Source organism: Periplaneta americana, chromosome 16 (genome assembly GCF_040183065.1).
Source record: "Periplaneta americana isolate PAMFEO1 chromosome 16, P.americana_PAMFEO1_priV1, whole genome shotgun sequence".
In the NCBI taxonomy this organism is placed as follows: Eukaryota; Metazoa; Arthropoda; class Insecta; order Blattodea; family Blattidae; genus Periplaneta; species Periplaneta americana.
In genome coordinates, this window is record NC_091132.1 from 117,817,106 (window position 1) to 117,833,054 (window position 15,949).

Here is a 15,949-nt window from a genome sequence, read left to right on the forward strand (position 1 = left end):
TTCAGGAAAGAAGAGAATAAGTCCCAAAGGTAAAAAAAAAAAAAAAAAAAAAAAAACCTACAGATTTTGAGATGGAGGAGTGTCAAGAAAAAGAAGAAAATGGAAAGAGAAGTAGGCTCAGAGAAAAGACAGAGAAGAAGGAATCTCGGAAAACAGAAAAAGGTCTCAAAGATGAAGCAGAGAAGATTTTAATAAGTGGGAACACGGAATATCTCAAGGAAAAGGGGAAGAATATTTTTAAGTCATAACAAAAGATGGCAGAATATAAGTTTCTAGATAGAAGGAAGAAATGTTGAGGAAGATGGGAATGAGAAGGTAAAAACGAAAATTAAATGAAGAAGAAATTGAAAAAGTATCAGTAGAGAGGAGGAAGACATGAAGTCTCAAGACGTGACAAAAATATTATTGAAATGGCGGTACGAAAAGGAAGAGGAGGAAAGAGAGTGTGAAGGAAGAAAAGAAGAGAGGCAGGAAGAAGTAATTTAATTGTTGCAGACTCAAAAAGGAAGGAAGAAAGTCCAAAGAGAAGTGTCAGCAGTGAGAAATGGTGACATAAATAAGCGAAGAGGAACCCAAACACTCTGAAAAATCTTTAGTCGTAAAATGACACAGAAATGATTTTTCCCCTCACAAATTTCTCGCCTGTCAAATATCGAACCACGGTCTCCTCGATAAGATTTTACAAGGAGAGGACACGCTCTGTATATCACCGAATGGAATAAGATTGTGTGAGATGAAAGTACAAGACGTACTGTTTAAAGTCATACCTGGTATGGGTGGCCAATGACCTCTCGTTTTGGAAATAATGGCTATTGTTTGTGACATACTTCCGTTAGGTGCCTAATAGGGAAGCATTAGACTGTGTAACAGCGTAGCCCATATGGTTGGATGCTGAGTTGTTATCCAGGCAACCCCAGTTCGAATCTTAACTGGTCCTATATTTTTTTCTTTTAATAATGATTAATATTTTGATCACAGCAATCTATTTACATATATCATATTTATCAATGTATTGAACGCTTCATCATGTTTTAAACAAATTACTAATTAACTAGCATTGTATTGTAAAGGATAAACAATGAAATACTGCTCACGTAGGAAGGTAAGATGTGTCACTGGTGTCTGTTCTATTCCTGTAGCAGCTATTCCATTTCATTTTGTACCCGATTCATTATGATGTCATAAAAACACACGAAACATACATATTTCCTGCACCGTGCATAGCAAATGAAGGAAGGCTGTCCACAGTCACACACATTTTTCCGCACTTCTGCTGGGAAACAGATATCTTTCACACTCACAAACACTTCTCGTTCGTTTACCAATTTTGATGCATACCACGCATATTTCAACATGGCTTTGAATATAGGAGCTAATACCTGAACGTGAATTAAAATAATAATAATAATAATAATAATAATAATAATAATAATAATAATAATAATATCAAGCTTTAAAAAAATGAGAAGGCATTAGGATTCGAACTCAGGTTGCCTGGAAGACAACTCAGCATCCAACCACATGAGCTACGCCGTTACACAGTCTAATACTTCCCTATTAGGCACCTAACGGAAGTATGTCATAAACAATAGTCAATATTTCCAAAACGAGGGGTCATTGGCCACCCATACCAGGTATGACTTTAAACAGTACGTCTTGTACTTTCATGTCACAAAATCTGATTTAATTCGGTGATATACAGAGCGTGTCCTCTCCTTGTTAGTTGAATTTTTGCGTTACAGTCGAAATCTTAGAGACATACCCTGCACTGAGGAAATATATGAAAACTTAGAAACGAAAGATATTCTGTATGTGATGGAGTTAATGTTTCACAAAATCTTTCTCCTATATGCAATCTCATTGTGTGGGAAGTCCTTCGAGACAAAGATCCTGAGTTTTGTTGTTTCCAGTACGTTCCCAGCTGCAACAAGACCTAAACGAGAGTCTGCGAATAGAGATGAGTCTGAAACCCTTCGAGGTTCCCTGTTTCAAGGATTTGCACGGAAGGAAACTTATTTTCTTCCAAGAAGCCAAGCTGATACACACTGAAGCTTTGCAAAGAAATAGCGTCAATCTGCAGTGAAGACATATGAAAGTTTTTCTTTCTTTTCCAAAAGTTTTGTATAGTATATAAAGGAAATATGTATAATTTAATATTGATAGTACAGGGACATCATTTTATTTTTACTTCAATTTTTATTGTACCTGAGTTTTTGAATGTACTTCACTCCCACCCCCTCTACTAATGAAGTTCAACCGTCCTCCACACAGATCCAAGACAGCATATACAGTCATAGTAGTTTACGGTCATAGTAAACAGTACGTTTCAAAAATATGTTCGCTTTTTCCAGTGACGAAAGAGCTTTCTATATTGAATCATTTTCGCACAGGTACTGTCGTCCATTTGCCTACGTCGTATCCCAGTTTCCCCCACCAGCTTTTATTCGCCAGCTAGTGGCTGGTCTGTCTTAGCTCTTTTCTGAAAACATTAATTTCTGTTAGGAATTGGACGTCTACGTAATATTATACAACTGTTTAAAATAGCTTAAATAAAAGGGCCTCTTTAAGTAATTAACTGTCACGTGATTTCCTTCCTTTCTACGACCCTACGACATAACTACTTGGACGGATAGTAGATAGTATGTCTGAGTAATTTTACCTTTTCGGATCGGGCAGAAGTGAAGATTGAATTATTTTACAGTACGTAAGAAACTCTTTTATAGAGTAGGTACAGAATTATTTCAACATGAGTTACTAGTACGAGGAACAAAACTGGTAATTGGAATTAAATACAATAGTATATAGTGCGATAATATGCACATTAGAACTGAAGCCTGTATCGAAATGAACGGCCACCATTTAAAAAAATGTGTTTAAATATCCATATTATGATTATTTTTCAATTTAACTTCATTCTCTATATTGTACGCTAATGTGCTGTAGACAGTATAATATACACTGCATAATGAATACGTTCACATGGACAGCTCATTTCGTGAGTAAAAACACTCATTGTTAATACAGTACTGTATTTTGATTAAACAAAAATCTAATGAAAATGATCAAACTCAAAAGCGCAATATTACCTAGTTTACGTAAATGGATGAACTACTTTTCTTCCCTCCTATACCTAGTAGAGTGATTTGTTTGTATATTACGCCAGTATCATCGAACTCCAGTCGAGGAAGGGGGTAGCAAACGGCGTTGATCCAGAGGTATAGGCAAGTTAATATTAAAAATGTTAGTAAAAATAAAATGATGTCTCTGTATATAATATGAACTTACTAAATATTCAGTAGAAGAGTTGAAGGATTCTGTAAGAATATATTTTATTATAGGCTTTCATGTATCTTACAATAATACGAATGATAAGATAATTATATGATATGATGTGATGCAATGTGCTGTGTGATAATATTATTGTATAATACTCGTAAATGTCAGATATATAACATTGTATGATAATACTGTATGATATATTTATAACATAAGAACATGGTATGACACGACACGCTACCATCGTCCTTGGTGATGTCCTGTTTACCAGGCTTTTCATCGGACCCCAGATTCAAGAGTTGAAATCCGGATGACGGTAATGTGTGTTTTAAAGATAATAGAAGTCCTCAGCAGTACTTCCTTTCCCGATGGAAAGCTTCAGACTAAATCTTACTACTGTTTCTCTCCTGCTTGGAATGAGCACACGCAACGTAACAACAGAATGCCGTGTAATGTGTATACAGGGTGATTCAAAAGGTTGCGCACAAACTTAAAGAGCTTATACAGGAATTGAAATATAACAACTTTAAAATAGAAACTTATGGTCTAGGACTTGCGGTGACCAAGCTGGGTATCGTGATTACATCGTGTAATCAAAAACATTCATACTAGTAAGGGGAGTTTCCTGTCTATTGCTCTCTGTCTCGCTCACGTATTGAAGGTAAGCAGTGTCGGTACCATGTCGCTCTACAAACCCTCTGTCTCTAGCAGGAACAGAAGGTTTCGTACAGAATGGAAAGAGGAATTTATTCGCTGTTCTGTCGGAGAAAATGTAATACGTTGCTTTGCTCAACTGTATATAGAAGCGGCATTGCAGGGCATTACGCTGAATACACAGGCATAACAGATATTATTATTATTACTTACTTACTTACTTACTTACTGGTTTTTAAGGAACCTGGAGGTTCATTGCCGCTCTCACATAAGCCCGCCATTGGCCCTATCCTGAGCAAGATTGTTATTATTATTATTATTATTATTATTATTATTATTATTATTGCCGATACGAAGATGGGAAGACAATATTAAATTGGAGTTGAGGGAGGTGGGATATGATGATACAGACTGGATTAATCTTGCTCAGGATAGGGATCAATGGCGGGCTTATGTGAGGGCAGCAATGAACCTCCGTGAAAACCCAGTAAGTAAGTAAATATTATTATTATTATTATTATTATTATTATTATTATTATTATTATTATTTATCAGCAAGTATTACCATAATTCTTATATACGTGCCTCAATATATAGGCCTGCACCTTCCCTTGAATGATAAAATAATTACTACGCCATATCTCCATTTTAATTTCTTTTTTAATCTTTTGATGACTTTTCAGTTATGTACTAGTTATTGATTTAATAATAATAATAATGATAATAACAATAATAACAATACTGATAGCGTTATTAGTAGCAGCAGTAATAATAATAATAATAATAATAATAATAATAATGATAATAATAGTAATAATAATACATTATTCAGCGTGCAATTAATGTTTCTATATACTCCTAATTGAACCGTTGGCGGTCAGCGCGTCTGGCCGCGAAACCAGGTGGCCCGGGTTCGATTCCCGTTCGGGGCAAGTTACCTGGTTGAGGTTTTTTCCGGGGTTTTCCCTCAACCCAGTATGAGCAAATGCTGGATAACTTTCGGTGTTGGACCCTGGACTCATTTCACCGGCATTATCACTTCATCTCATTCACACCCAAATAACCTAAGATGTTGATAAAGCGTCGTAAAATAACCTACTAAAAATGAACCGTTGAGCAAAGTAAACATATTACATTTTGTCCGACAGAACAACAAAGAAGTTCTCCTTCTCATTCTTTACGAAACCACCTCTTACTGCTTGTAGAGACAGAGTTTGTAGAGCGACATGATATCGCCACTGCTTGCCTTCAGTACGTGAATGAAACACACAGCAATGTACAGGAAACTCCTCGTACCCGTTTGAATATCTGTGATTACACGATGTAATCACGACACCCGCTTTGGTCACCGCTGGCCTATATAATTATTCAATAATGTATTATTATTATTATTATTATTATTATTATTATTATTATTATTTTTATTATTGACCACTAAAGTATGTGTTTCATAGCAGAACTTAGGACAAAATATAATATGTTTACTTTGCTCATTCTTTACGGTATTTGAATAAATACATGATTTTATTGGCTTTTGAGTAGATTTACAATTTCTACACTATACCTAGATTCCACCTGAGTTAACACAAACATAACATTAACAAGGACAGACATTCGAACTCCAGGCTGAATCAGAACCCATGGCCGTGACTTGGACGCTACATTAAAGCTGATCGCCTACGTACACATCGGCAGGTGGCTTATTATTTTCATTATCCATCTGGTTTTCAAACTGTAAGAGCATAATACCAGTGAAAGTAACTCAGTTGTACGTGATGAGAGACTTTGAAGTCGTGCGGAGTTAGTCTGTTTGACAGGGAATGGATTGCGATGACGATGAGTGATTCGCAGCAGGCTTACCACGTCACGTCGGTCCAACTGGCGGTAGTTGTGAAGCTTGGAACTGGACAGAGCTCATTTATGCTGTATTACGGTCATTCTTTACGTTACTTTTTAATGACTCGTAGTCTGTGCAGACTAAAATCGATCTCAGACACTTTATTTTATTTATTTATTTATTTATTTATTTATTTATTTCTCACTTATGTACTTATTTATAATGATTACGAAGTTTACGCAGCACGCTACAAAATTGATTACCGTCTCTTTCTAGGCTGCAAAAGGCGGCCGGACCGTGGTGCTGATCCTGTCACCTATTTAATTTCGAGGTAAATAAAGTAGAGAAGATTTAAGGCCCGTTCACAATGAAAATTAAACATAACCGTAACATAAACTCAGAAGTTTGCGGCCAGGTTACCAAATGGGATCATTCACAATGATTCACATAAGCATTGACACAAACATTACCGTAAGACAGCCGTGGCGAGAACGTGACTCGCGAGACATTGTGGCTCGCAGTGATAGCTGTGCATTTCGCTTGCTTCTAACCTCCGCCAACCCCCACCCTCTCACTTATTGGAGTCAAACTCCGTTCTATTTGTATTTGTCTCTGATCTGCGAGTGGCATATGTCTCTCTCGAATCCATGTACGAAAGTTCCAAATAGGATGGGAGGACGCATTTTTTTGCTGTCAATATGATGAGAAAATTAAATGTATGATTTGTTCACAAGTATTACGAGGAAAACGGTTGTATAACATAAAACGGCATTATACTACATGTTACTGACGAAACATTAAAAGGTTAAATGTTATTGTTATCATCATCATCATCATCATCATCATCATCTCTGTACGTCGACCCTTTTCAGCAGATGTACGAATAATGCGGTTAGCTCTTCAATTTGAACTCACTGATTTACTATGTGATGTCAAATGAAAGCTAGATGTAAGGACTTGACAAATGTTGAACTTTCAAATCTTTGCCAAAAAATAAATATCCGAAGCTTCGTTCTTTCGCTTGCTCTGTTGAAGCCATGTTCGCTACAACTTAAGTTTGTGAAAAATTATTTTCAACAATTAAAATAGTAAAACCAAATTTAGATCACGACTGACAGACAAATACCTTCGTGATCAACTACGACTGGCAGTAAGTGACATAATTCCTGATTTTGAAACTTTGTCGCAGAGACATTCTGAAGACAGTTAATTTTAGGTTGTGATATTGTTCATTTATTGTTCATTTCTTTCTTCGTTACACGTACTAAACATAGTTTGTAGCCTTGTAGTGTATAAAATTATATTTAAGTGCTTGACGTAAGGAAAATGAAAATCCGTTAATAAGTCAGTTGCTTCACTTCCCCTTCGGGTGTCCGCCTCCCTCCATAGGTGCTATGCACGTTGCAGTTTACACAGTGGCTCGGCGCACGATTACATTTTCGCCACCGCTGTTGTACAAGATACAGTAATGGAGGAAAAAAATGTTGAATATTTCCAAAATTATACTGCTGTAAGCTATACCTAACCCCTTAAAAAATAATTTGCAAATAGAGAGAAATCATTTTCCAGTTGTTTAAAATCACAAAAACTTCTATGTCTAAATTCTGAAAGTAATGTTTCCAGAATGTCGCAGTATTTATTTATTCTTGAATCAGTAACATTTGAAAGTGACATCAGACAAAAATTATGAAACTCATTTTCTTTCAATTGCACTTTTCAAACATTTATCATCATGGAAAAATATTTTACCGCTTCATACATGTCAACTATGTCCTGACCACGTCCTTGAAGTCTGCAGTTTAGTTTGTTGAGCTGTTCTGAAATATCTGTTATGAACGCCAAATCACTCTGCAGATAGTACTGCATAACAGAATGAGCCACTGCTGACAGGAAGGACAACGCTAGAGGAAAGGGTTGTTGTCACGTGGAATTTATGTCACAATTCAGGCACTGTTTCACGAAATACAATTTTGCGATGCCTGCTCTAGTCACTTGATGAATGTTACTTGGAAAATATCGCGAGGTTTTTTAAATAAATATAAAGCTGCAGTTTATTAGAAGTATACTATGTATTCCTCTTTATTTTGTCTTACATACCTATCTACTATCATTATGATTTCATCGATATTAAAAATTCTACACCCATATAATAATACAGAGATATTACCCGTCCACATTGTAGAATATGTAGAGTATTTCGTTTATATGACGTCATTCCATTTTCGACCAATGAAGTGTAATGAAATTTTGAATTCCAACCAAGCACAGTCACACTTTGCGATAATTTTTGCAGCTAGATTTATCGCTATCACTTTATCGCATGGTCGTTCTTTTGTTTAGTCGTTGTCGCCAACTGTTTCCCCGTAAATTGATGATCATTAATACATTAATATGCAACTACGCGGTTAAACTTTTCTTTAGACTTTAAAGCAATGAATTCAAGATTGATTATTTAATATTAATTAATATATTTACGCAGTGAAGACGACGTTCAAAACGGCGCACTATGTAGACACAAAATCATCATGCACCTTATTCTTGATTATTTCAATATTCTTCACGCATACGCGATTGGAATATTGAACTGTGTAGATCAGCTTTAGTTCCGTTACACACTACAACGAGAATGCGTTTGTCGAGCTATAAAAAATTCTTTCCTGTAGCACTGATTGTAACGGTCGAGATAAGACACAGCTGACATTGGTCCTGCTTCCACAGGTAACTTAACCTATAATTGTAGCCTATAAAATTTGTATTTTGTGAATGAAATGAAACAATTAATAGAAAATCAGGTGTTGAAATTTATGTAACATCATCGCATATCAAACCCAAAGACCTTGGATAGTAATAATAAGGTCTTTGATCAAACTGCCTTCCGTATGGCGTAATAAAATTCGTGTTTTAATTAGGTCTATCTATACAGAGATGGCTTCACTGTGTAGCAACATGTCTCGCTGTGAATACATAAGCATTGGCATATAGCTGTCTCCACTGTTACTATTAAATTAAATTATGATTTCAGCAGATAATGAAAATGTATTTATGTTATAATAATAAGAGAAAAGTGCAGTAAATGTAATTAACATTGTTAAGCCTGTATTTCGCTTTTCGCAATTGGCAATATTGAATAATAACATCGAATTTCTTTATTGCAGTAATCGATATTCATCTACGAGTATTTCAACTTCACAATGTCTGAATAGGTTAAGTATTCGTTAATAAATTATTAACATTTTGTGATCGAATTTTAGTGATATATTAATTACATTTTTAATTTATTCACGAAATAGTCCTAATAAATGTCACTCGAGGTCTGAGATTTCCCAGATAAATCTCAGACCTCTCATGACATTACTGCAGATAAAATTTCATGTTCCTAGTTTGAAAATTGTAAGAGCCTTTACGCCTTGAACATAACGAAATGCGCTGAAAAAGTGTGATGAACCAGCTTTTAAAGTTAGCATGGTATTCAAACCCAAAGATGTAGTGATTTAGTTATGGCGTAGGCCTAATTTTTACGCTCCCAGAGCACTAAAAGTTACTCAACATATAAATAAGAGTTTGCTGATTCATTTATAACAAAAAAATCGAAAATACGATTTTTGACTGATAATGACAATCTCCTCCCTTAATTTACAAGTTGATACCAGATGTATTCCTTATAAATATAGGCCTAAGCTTTTTTATAATGACATTTGGGCAGTTTTTCACAGATTAATTCTATATCACCCTCTTTTCATTTAATCATTACTCTATTAACACCAGTAGCGGCCCGCGGTTACAAAGGTTGGCAGTTCTGCATGAAAAATAGTGTATTTAGCAAACGCATGCAGTTTATTGCATATAATCGGATGACGCGTGTAATTACAGCCCCTTCTCGAAGTTGACTGTGCACCCGAAATTGTACTCCAACAATCCGTGCGCTACACCTCTCCCACCTGGTACAACTAGTCACGTAGTGGAGATGTGCCCCACATGCTTTTCTAGTTTTTAAGTAAAATTTACTAAATCCTTCACTCCGGTGTTTGTCCATGTAAACAGAATACATGGGGGAGGGAACGTTTTCATGAGCGCAGCAAAAAACCAATCGTTTCCATTACGCATTTCGGTATTAAAATGACTAGTAGGCTACATGATTTCCTCGACTTTTTCCAGAAATTTCAGTATTCAAATTTTGTGTAGGACGTCCTAATTTCTTAAGTTAACGTGCAATTTCTCTTTTAATTTCGAAAAGGGTTGGTCGATTATTAGGTTTTCATTTCATTCATTTTTAATATAAAATATTTCCTTAGACACACTGACTAATCACATCACACCACCCACAGTACTATAACACACTGAAACTGTAATGATATACAGTAGTCCAGAAGCCTGTGTGTTCTAACGCAGGTCATAGAACATCTCGTTATTCACCATCTTTTACAGTATCCACCTCGCGACAATGGAATTCCCTGTCACAAAGTATTAGGGGTGCAAGACATTAAACACTTTTAAAAACAGCTTAAAAGATAACCTTCTTAGCATTTCACTCCAATCATACTGACTTAAACTATCACTGTCTACATCGTTAGTCCTACCTTTAGACATGCATCCTGATAGTGCAGTATTTTCAAAATTGTCTCATAATAATCTCTTCCTATTATCTAACATTATTTGAAATATATTAACATTCTGTGTATTTTACGAGTAGCTTAATTCTGCTACATAGTTTGTATTTCAGTGTTTAATTAATAGTTCATAGCATTTAGTTGTTTAATTCGCAAATAACTCTTGTATACATGTAGCTTTTATCTAAATCAAATTGTTGAATTCTTTGTAAGTTGATACATATGTATGTATACTTTTTGCTGGTTGAGTGGAAGAGAAGGCCTTACGGCCTTAACTCTGCCAGCTAAAATAAATCACTAATATAAAGAGATGAGGGTGTTGACGGTTCTTTTGTATATTCGGAGAGAGCTGCTTCGGTTGCAGCTCTAATGCAGTCTTATGGGACGGTGAAGAAAACCAGTTTTCTGCTGCCGACTACCCTACGTTGAGCTCCAGGAACTGCCGATCACAGATCCGAAAAGTACACTACAGCTAAAATTCTCGAGCAGTTCAAGGCTCCTACAGACAGTAAAATCTCGAATCGAAGGAGAATGAATGGGAAAAATAAATGAAACAATGAACTAGATTACATAAAAGCACGTTTTACATTTTTAATTTTTTCAGGTCCAATTAAATGGCGGTTCTGCAGCTCTGCAGTTCTTATTGTAGAGCCGCCCCTGATTAACACCGAGTCATACCTTATAGAAGTAAAAGGACATTAAATAAGTGGTTAAAATACTTAATATGTGAAATATTAATTATTTATTTACATTCAGTACAAAGATAACCATAGTTAACAGTTTCAGTATTTGTGTCTAAGACACTAGTTAAAGTCATATAATTAATGTAATATGTTTTCAAATCAGTTTGCATACAGACAAAACATGTGTGATACCGAAGATTTGAGTATCTGGAATGTTCGTCTTGTGTTACACTTCTGCTATAAAGACATTGAAAGTCTCTTCGCTTTTCATTTCGGGGTCAAATATGTTCCTAACCTTCATCCATTCGTCTTCGCGGTTCTCCTTCACGTACAGGACAAGTCTCCTGAGTTGATTCTTCTGTTCTTCTGTACACTCTTCGCAGCCATTTTTATAGACGTCGTACAATCGCGCTGCAATCAGAAATGAGAGAGATGTGGCAAAGATATTTCAATTAATTACTCAACTTTATAATTAGAGAGATTAGTTCCAGGCAGTGGGATGTTCGCTTGGCAGTGATGAGGGATGAGGCATAGGAATGGTGAGCAACCAAAGTACCAGCACAAAACTTATTCCGCCCATATTTTCTTATCACAAACCTCACAGAATCCGAGATCAAATTCTTCACAGCGATTCATTGTACATACACACATACATATATACATACATACATACATACATACATACATACATACATACATACAACTGTTGTTTACAATATTCAAAATGCATTTTCTTGTAAACTATTTGAGCTAGAATCCTGCAACAAAAACCATTGACATTCTAATTTACTCTAGTTTTATTTTATTCATGTCAATAGGCAATGTTCCATTTAAAAAAAATGTGTGTTGTGTAAAAAAGTACATTTTCTCATAATTATTAAAATCTGTGTATAGGCTATAAATACGAGCCCTTGTCTATAATTCAACTCTGTGAAAACCGCACATCAAAATTACCTTCCATTTCAAAAATATTTGCTGTGCAAGTTTTAAGTGACTCACCAGGTTATAATTCCAATTTTGATATGTCTGAGAATTTGACTTTTCGCTACTACCAATTATTCGTGGGTATACTTTGTAGTTCCCTCATAATTTATTGCAGAAAGTGTTGGCCTATTGGTCACTTACGGGCATGGTATTTGTCTTTCTTGTAACTATAAAAAGAACTAGTCAGAAAAATATGAGAATACTGCACCTGTTTGGTTAGCGCCCGATGTCAGTGCAGCGATGAAACGACGATTTCGAATTGAGTAACATATTATTCACATCTTGATTACACAACTTTTAACACTGTATCAATTCGGAATATGTATGATAAGACTTTCTTGTGTTAAATTCTAACCTACCTTGTTAACATGTTTCGTACCTTGTTAACATGTTTCGATCTTTTATGGGTCATCCTCAGAACTGGTCGTTGTTGGTCTTGGCGCCTCTTGTTTTGCTTCCTGCGAGGGTGTGTTCGTGTGGTGTAATGTAGAGTCAAAGAGTGTGCGTTTTTTTAAATTGAGTTGTGTGTTGAGAATTTCGTTGGGGTGTTTTCGTGTGTCTGTATATTTCATATTGTTCTAGTGTGTTTAGTTTCTGGCTTTTTGGTTGGATGTGTAGTATTTCCATGTCTGTATTGATGTCTCTGTAGATGTGGTTAGCATTTGTGATGTGTTCTGCATATGTGGAGGCGTTTTGTGATTTTGTTATGGCTGTGATGTGTTCTTTGTAACGTGTTTGAAATGATCTGCCTGTCTGTCCTATGTAGAAGTTGTTGCAGGTGTTACATTTGAGTTTGTATACGCCTGTGTGTTTGTTTGTTTGTTTGTTTGTGTTGTTTGTGTGTTGAGATGTTTTTATAGAGTGTTATTTGTTCTTTATGCGATGTTGTAATTTAATGTCTTGAATGAGGTTGCAATTTTGTGTGTGCTTTTGTTTTCGTATGTTAGTGTGATGTATTTTTTGTGTTCTTGTGTTTGTGTTGTATTCTTATGTTTTTTTGTGATTATGTTTTGTCTTACGTATTATGTTGTCTATTACGTTAGGGTTGTATCCGTTTTCTTGTGCTATGTATTTGATTGTGTTTAGCTCTTCGTTGTAATCCTGTTGGTTCATTGGTATGTTGAGTAGTCTGTGTACCATTGTTCGGAATGTAGCTTGTTTGTGTTGTGTTGGGTGGTTGGATGTGTTGTGTATGTGTGTTGTTGTTTTTGTGGGTTTTCTGTAGACTTTGAATGTGTGTTTGTTGTCTACTTTTGTTATTGTGATGTCTAGAAAATTTGTGGATTTTTTGTTTTCAATTTCTAATGTGTAGTGTAGCTTTGGGTGTATTTTGTTTATGTGTTGATGCAGGTTTTGGATCTGTCTTTTGTTTCCTTTATATAGTATTAGTGTGTCATCTACGTATCTGTGCCAATATATGATGTTGTCTGCGTGTTTGTTGTTGTCTTTGTTTAGTTTAGTTTAGAAAGTCTTATCATACATATTCTGAATATTATTCACATTTATTAGGATTTTAATAATAATGCAAGAAAAACTGTTTTGTTTTCGAATACATATTATGCGACTAAGTTGTATTTTCCATGAAGTAATCTACTTTTGACGAAGATAATTGTTGGACGTTTCCGAATTTGAATTTGATGAATCCCCGTGTATTATTAGCATTTAACATAAAGAACAGCTATTCAAACTTCGACGAAATCTCATTACCATTTACTGCACATGCATTTTTGTCCTGTATCTTAGTAAAAGATGATCAATATTGAAATATTTCCGACTTATTCTCTGGTTTCTACTCTACTGACCTAGACAACTCATACTGGAATACATTTATGTAGCCGTCTTTTCTCATACGTCGATTTGCTCTTGTTTACCTCTGACGTCTGTTACCCGAGTTGCTAGGGAACCGTTGAAGGTAATGCTATGTACACATAGTTACTCGAAGCCAAGGCGTGGAAGAGATAACACGGATCAAGAGGCTGTGAGCCAATACGTTTACAGTTGAATCGTACAAGCAGTTCCTTTCAGTCAAGTGATGAAGGATAGGCCTACATGCTTTTCGTTTCTTCCCACTTTTGTTTAACTTCGGCCACAAAATATGTATCGTGTTTGTGTAAATTTAGAAGTTTTAACTGCGTACTTTCAGATTGTGTAGAATGAAGAATTTCTCAGTTTAACCCCAAGAAAATAGGAATAGAGATATTACATATGTACTTACAGTATTATGTTTAAAACAGTATTATAATACAATTTTAACTGATGTTTTGGCTTTATAAAAGTACGCATATACATATAAAACAGAAACTTAAAAAATACTGTAAATGCTGCAAAGTAGTGTTCTATTGTCTATTATACTGGGTGTTCATTTCAAAGTGTGTTATGACGTCACTGTTGGTGAGTCAGCGATTTGAAGCGAGTTTCAGCTTTTATGTCAGAGAAGTTGCCTATTAATCAAGGCGTTCAATCTGAACTTGAGAACCTGTACGGTATAACTTGAACGTCGTAGCAACAGATGGCGGTCTGTACGGTCTGTGTACTACCATAACCTCTTTCGAACTGTATTTTGCGCGGCCAAGTCGTACGCAGGGTATTTGTTACCATCGGTTGCGTACGGCAACATTCCACAACACAAATCAAATGCTCCGTGTCCATGCTGACCGTCGAAGTTAATGTCAACAAATACTGTACGTAAGTAATGTCTTAACCCTCTCCCCATATCCCGACAGTAAGGAAAAAAATCACCTCAGTACGTGTTTCCAAACAGTTCATATTCCTGCCACTACCGGCGTTACGGTACATATCGGTACGTACTCTTCAGAATGAACGTCGTACTTGCTAGGCAACTTCTCTGGCACATAGGTAATACGCCTCTGTGGAAGTGTAGGAAGATAGAATTCTCTGGGCTCATCGGCTAGCCACATGACGACATACAGCGAGCCATGACACACTTTGAACTGAACACGCAGTATAAGGACTTTTACAATAATTTCCAAGTTGACAAAATTTGTGAATGACATAACAAGATAAAAGTTTGGGCAAAGAGAAATCATCATTAACACTTGCCTTCAAGGATGAAGCCATTTTTTAAATAATTGAAGCGGTGAGATCAGTAACCATTCAAGTCTACTTTTGGCCGTTCATTTTTTGCAAATGCTGACAATGATAATTATGCCGAGGAATAGTTAGAATAAGATGTAGTTGCTGTTGAGAATGATTAAGAAAAGGAATAGTAGATGAAACTTTTTGTTGATATTGTGGATGATGATACGACGATTAGGAAGCGGATTGGTGGTAGAAGGAGGTGGTTGATGCTGAAAATGGTCAGAATGATGGAGATTGATGTTATGAGTAATATTAATGATGAGAGGATTGTTAGGGGGAGGAAATGGTTGTTATTGAGGACGATGATGTGATTATAATAATGGTAATGGTGAAGATATGGCAATACTACGGTGTTTCGCTGCATTGAGTCGCATTTCTTTACGAACCTTTGACAAGGAGTCCCTCCGCACTGCAAGCTGCATCGTCGAGAAGACAGTTGATGAAGTTTGAAACAAGTTCTTTGTCTCCTACCACGACATCCACGTCGGCTACGGCGAAGTCGACATCGCTCTTTGCCGGAATGGCTCCTAGCACAACCACCAGACAAACCCCAACCAGTGTCGCGTACATGTCTGCAGATTCTTCTATGTTCATTCGCAGCAGTCAATATTTTTATATCACAGCATAGCCGTTCGACCGTATCTAATGACGCAGTTTTAACCAATTTTGGTATTTTCCAGGATGTGCATCAAGGGAAACTGAAGTAGAACTAATAGTGGGTCTTCATACTTTACATATTTTAAAATTCCATTATGTAAAAGATAGAAAATAATGATATCACTTCTTACACAACTTGAGAATTATCTGCC

At 35.9% G+C, this 15,949-nt stretch overlaps 1 protein-coding gene across 1 annotated transcript; it reads right to left on the minus strand.

Annotated features, from left to right (window-relative positions):
* Positions 1-11,097: 11,097 nt before the first annotated feature.
* Positions 11,098-15,749, minus strand: LOC138691141 (ejaculatory bulb-specific protein 3-like). The gene is made up of 2 exons (XM_069812883.1): positions 15,527-15,749; positions 11,098-11,468 (listed from the first exon to the last, which is right to left on the minus strand). The coding sequence occupies exons 1-2, from the start codon at positions 15,732-15,734 to the stop codon at positions 11,284-11,286; spliced, it is 393 nt and encodes a 130-aa protein (XP_069668984.1). The 5' UTR covers positions 15,735-15,749; the 3' UTR covers positions 11,098-11,283.
* Positions 15,750-15,949: the final 200 nt, after the last annotated feature.

What these genes read in the sequence shown, in the direction of transcription:
- LOC138691141 (XM_069812883.1), bottom strand. Translation starts at nt 15,734, where the DNA reads ATGAACATAGAAGAATCTGCAGACATGTACGCGACACTGGTTGGGGTT. An exon ending in GGAGGGACTCCTTGTCAAAG is followed by an intron (nt 11,469 to 15,526) that starts GTTCGTAAAGAA and finishes TTCTGATTGCAG; the next exon opens with CGCGATTGTACGACGTCTAT.